General features: G+C 40.1%; 1 protein-coding gene across 1 annotated transcript; it reads left to right on the top strand.

The window, feature by feature from the left end:
• Positions 1-1081: 1081 nt before the first annotated feature.
• On the top strand, positions 1082-2523 carry CBG24579 (the record flags this gene model as incomplete). The annotated part of the gene is made up of 3 exons (XM_002647189.2): positions 1082-1217; positions 1277-1617; positions 2071-2523. The coding sequence occupies 3 exons, from the start codon at positions 1082-1084 to the stop codon at positions 2521-2523; spliced, it is 930 nt and encodes a 309-aa protein (XP_002647235.2).
• Between the last annotated feature and the right edge of the window lie 360 nt (positions 2524-2883).

Raw genomic sequence — 2883 nt, 5'->3', positions numbered from 1 at the left:
AGTGAAGTGACGAAAGTGTCAATTCGGTGACCCAGAAATCCGACGTTTCAGTTTTCTAGGTCATCAACTACGGTACATATAGTGCCTGTAAAAATCCAGAGAATTTGAAAACAAGTGGAAATATTAGATTCATGAATGATCAAAATGACTCTAGAAAAAATTCGAAATCAAAAGATTCTGGATATTTTTCAAATGTTTATATACCCCTCCGAATGTTTATGTACCGTAAAACCTGTATTAGAAGGGCCTGCCCTTCTATTGTTCCAAGGTACCTCCGGAGGGCCCTTCTATTACAGGGGTCCTTCAATTAGACCGGCCCTTCTATTTTTCCGGCCAGTTTTTTCCGAAATTTTGCATCGGAAATTCGACGAAGTTTCTTTCAAAATTCATGAAAATTTGCCAATTTCCACAAAATATAGCAAGAGTTTTATCGAAAAATAGAGTTTCAACAAATTTCTATTAAAATGTGGAGTTCCCGAAATATTTTCCAGCATCTGCTTCAATATAACTTTCATCCAGATTTGAACCTATTGATTTCCATGGACAAAAGATGATTGGTCCTAGATTGATCTCTTGTCTCGTCGCCCTATTATGCTTTCTGAACTTTTCCAACAGTCATTTGACAACAACAGTTTTTCTCTTATCTGCTTCTCTTTTTTTCGCTTCCCCTTCTGTTTCATCATCACATGAACACTGTTGTGTCTGTTTCTCCTATTCTCTGTATTTTTTTTAATTTTTAGTGTGTCACGTATTCCGCATTTTGTTCAATAAAAAACAACAAACATACACAGTCATGCCGTTTATAAAAGAGATGGTCTGAAATTTCGGAATTCCGGAAAAGAGACTGTCTATTGTCATGCTAAAACGATCTTTTCATCTTCTCCCCATTTATTCATTTTTTTTGTGACTGACCAGAAAATATTTGTTGGTCTCTCGTCTCGTTTTCTCTCTGTTTGGTCACAAATATTATCAGTTCTTATCATTGTCACCGTCTCTCTGAAAATTGGCTTACTTAACGTGGCTGCTGAATTCAGTCGTTTTAGCATTTTTCTAATCAGCACCGTTATTTTTTTCAGAAGAAATGACAGTAGGATTTGTGCCTCTGAACACTGGAGCCCAGCTTCCACTATTTGGCCTGGGAACCTGGCAAGTCAAAGATGAGACCGAGTTGACTGTGGCTCTTCGAGCCGCTCTTGATGCTGGATACAGACTTATCGGTAATTTGGAATTCAACCCTATTAAAAAAAACCCAAAACAATAAAACCATATCTTCCAGACACCGCGCATCTTTACCAAAATGAGCACATCATTGGAAACGTCCTCCATGAGTACATCTCGTCTGGAAAAATCAAGCGTGAAGAGCTTTTCATCACCTCGAAACTCCCATTCGTTGCACATGCTCCAGAAGACGTGGCCGACTGTGTGGACAGCCAATTGAAGGCGTTGCAATTGGACTATATTGATCTGTACCTCATCCATTGCCCATGCCCATTCAAGCACCAAGACGGTAGTTTGTTGCCGCTTTTGCAAGATGGAAAGTTGGTTTTCGATGATGTGACCTCCCATATGGACACCTGGAAGGAGCTCGAGAAGCTTTACAATGCAAAGAAGCTCAGAGTAAGTAAAATTAACATTCAAGGTTTGTAGTACAGTACCAGTCAATAAGACATACACTAACGTATTTTCTAGTTGATTTTCGACCATTTTGGACTATTTTTCAGGAGGCTAATCTAAGAAATTCCAGCTCTTTGCCAATTTCTAAAACAAACGCCTTCTCGGCCCGATTTTGTACTGAAAAAAAAGAAAAAAAACAGGTGTCCTTCAGAAAATAAGACCACCTCGGGACTAAACCTCCTGGCCTCCACTCACAGTATTAGTAATCTTATAGTCTTATAAACTAGGAAATAACTAAAAACTAGGGATTTTCAAAAAAATTCTGTGAATGCAATGTTTTCAATCTAGGTCTGTTTTACATTCTTCGTAACTTTCAAAGTGATCCGACACTTGACAGCCGACCTCTAGACTCCTGAAAATGACCAGAAACCCGGTACTGTACATCTAAAATTGCAGGCTCTCGGAGTATCAAACTTCAGTGCGAAACAACTCCAAGAACTCTACGACCAGGCAACAGTGAAGCCCTCAAACATCCAAGTCGAGTGCCACATCTACTGGCCCCAAGAATCCCTGCGTGCTCTGTGCAAAAAACTCGGCGTAACGTTTACTGCGTACGCGCCACTTGGCTCTCCAGGCAGAAAAGCTGCTCGTCCGGACGGTGTGTGGCCAGAGGGTGACCCACTTCTGGAGCCTGTCGTCCAACAACTGGCAGCCAAGTATCACAAAACTGCTGCGCAAATTCTGATTCGCCACCTGACTCAGCATGGTATCTCCGCTATTCCGAAGAGCATCAGTCCGGATAGAATTGTGGAGAACATTTCGACTTTTGACTTCCATTTGAGCGATGAGGATATGCATGCATTGGATACCGTACCCACTAGAACCAGGCTTTTCCTCTTCGATTTGTGAGTTTCAGAATCTACCTGCAATAGAAGGGCTCTCCAACTTTGAGCCAATTTATCTCGGTTCCTATAAAAGATTTAGACAATCTGTCAACTGATAAATTGTTCATCATAATATCACAAACATTTTACCAGTTGACACATTTTTGATATCTTTCACAGAATATGAGATAAATGAGATAAATGACGTTTTCAGCGCCGTCGGACATCCATTGTTCCCACACGACGACGTGGACACCGCCACCCCAAGATCTGGATTGAGACTTCATTAATTTCTAATTTTCTAGAAATTCACTTTTTAGATTCTGACATGATTCTTGATGTTTATATTTCTATAAATATGATTTTTTTAAATTGTTTTCGCGCA

This window comes from Caenorhabditis briggsae, assembly GCF_000004555.2.
Source record: "Caenorhabditis briggsae complete genome, chrV, whole genome shotgun sequence".
In the NCBI taxonomy this organism is placed as follows: Eukaryota; Metazoa; Nematoda; class Chromadorea; order Rhabditida; family Rhabditidae; genus Caenorhabditis; species Caenorhabditis briggsae.
Note: the sequence above shows the minus strand (reverse complement) of the source record. Positions and strands in the feature narration are given on the sequence as shown.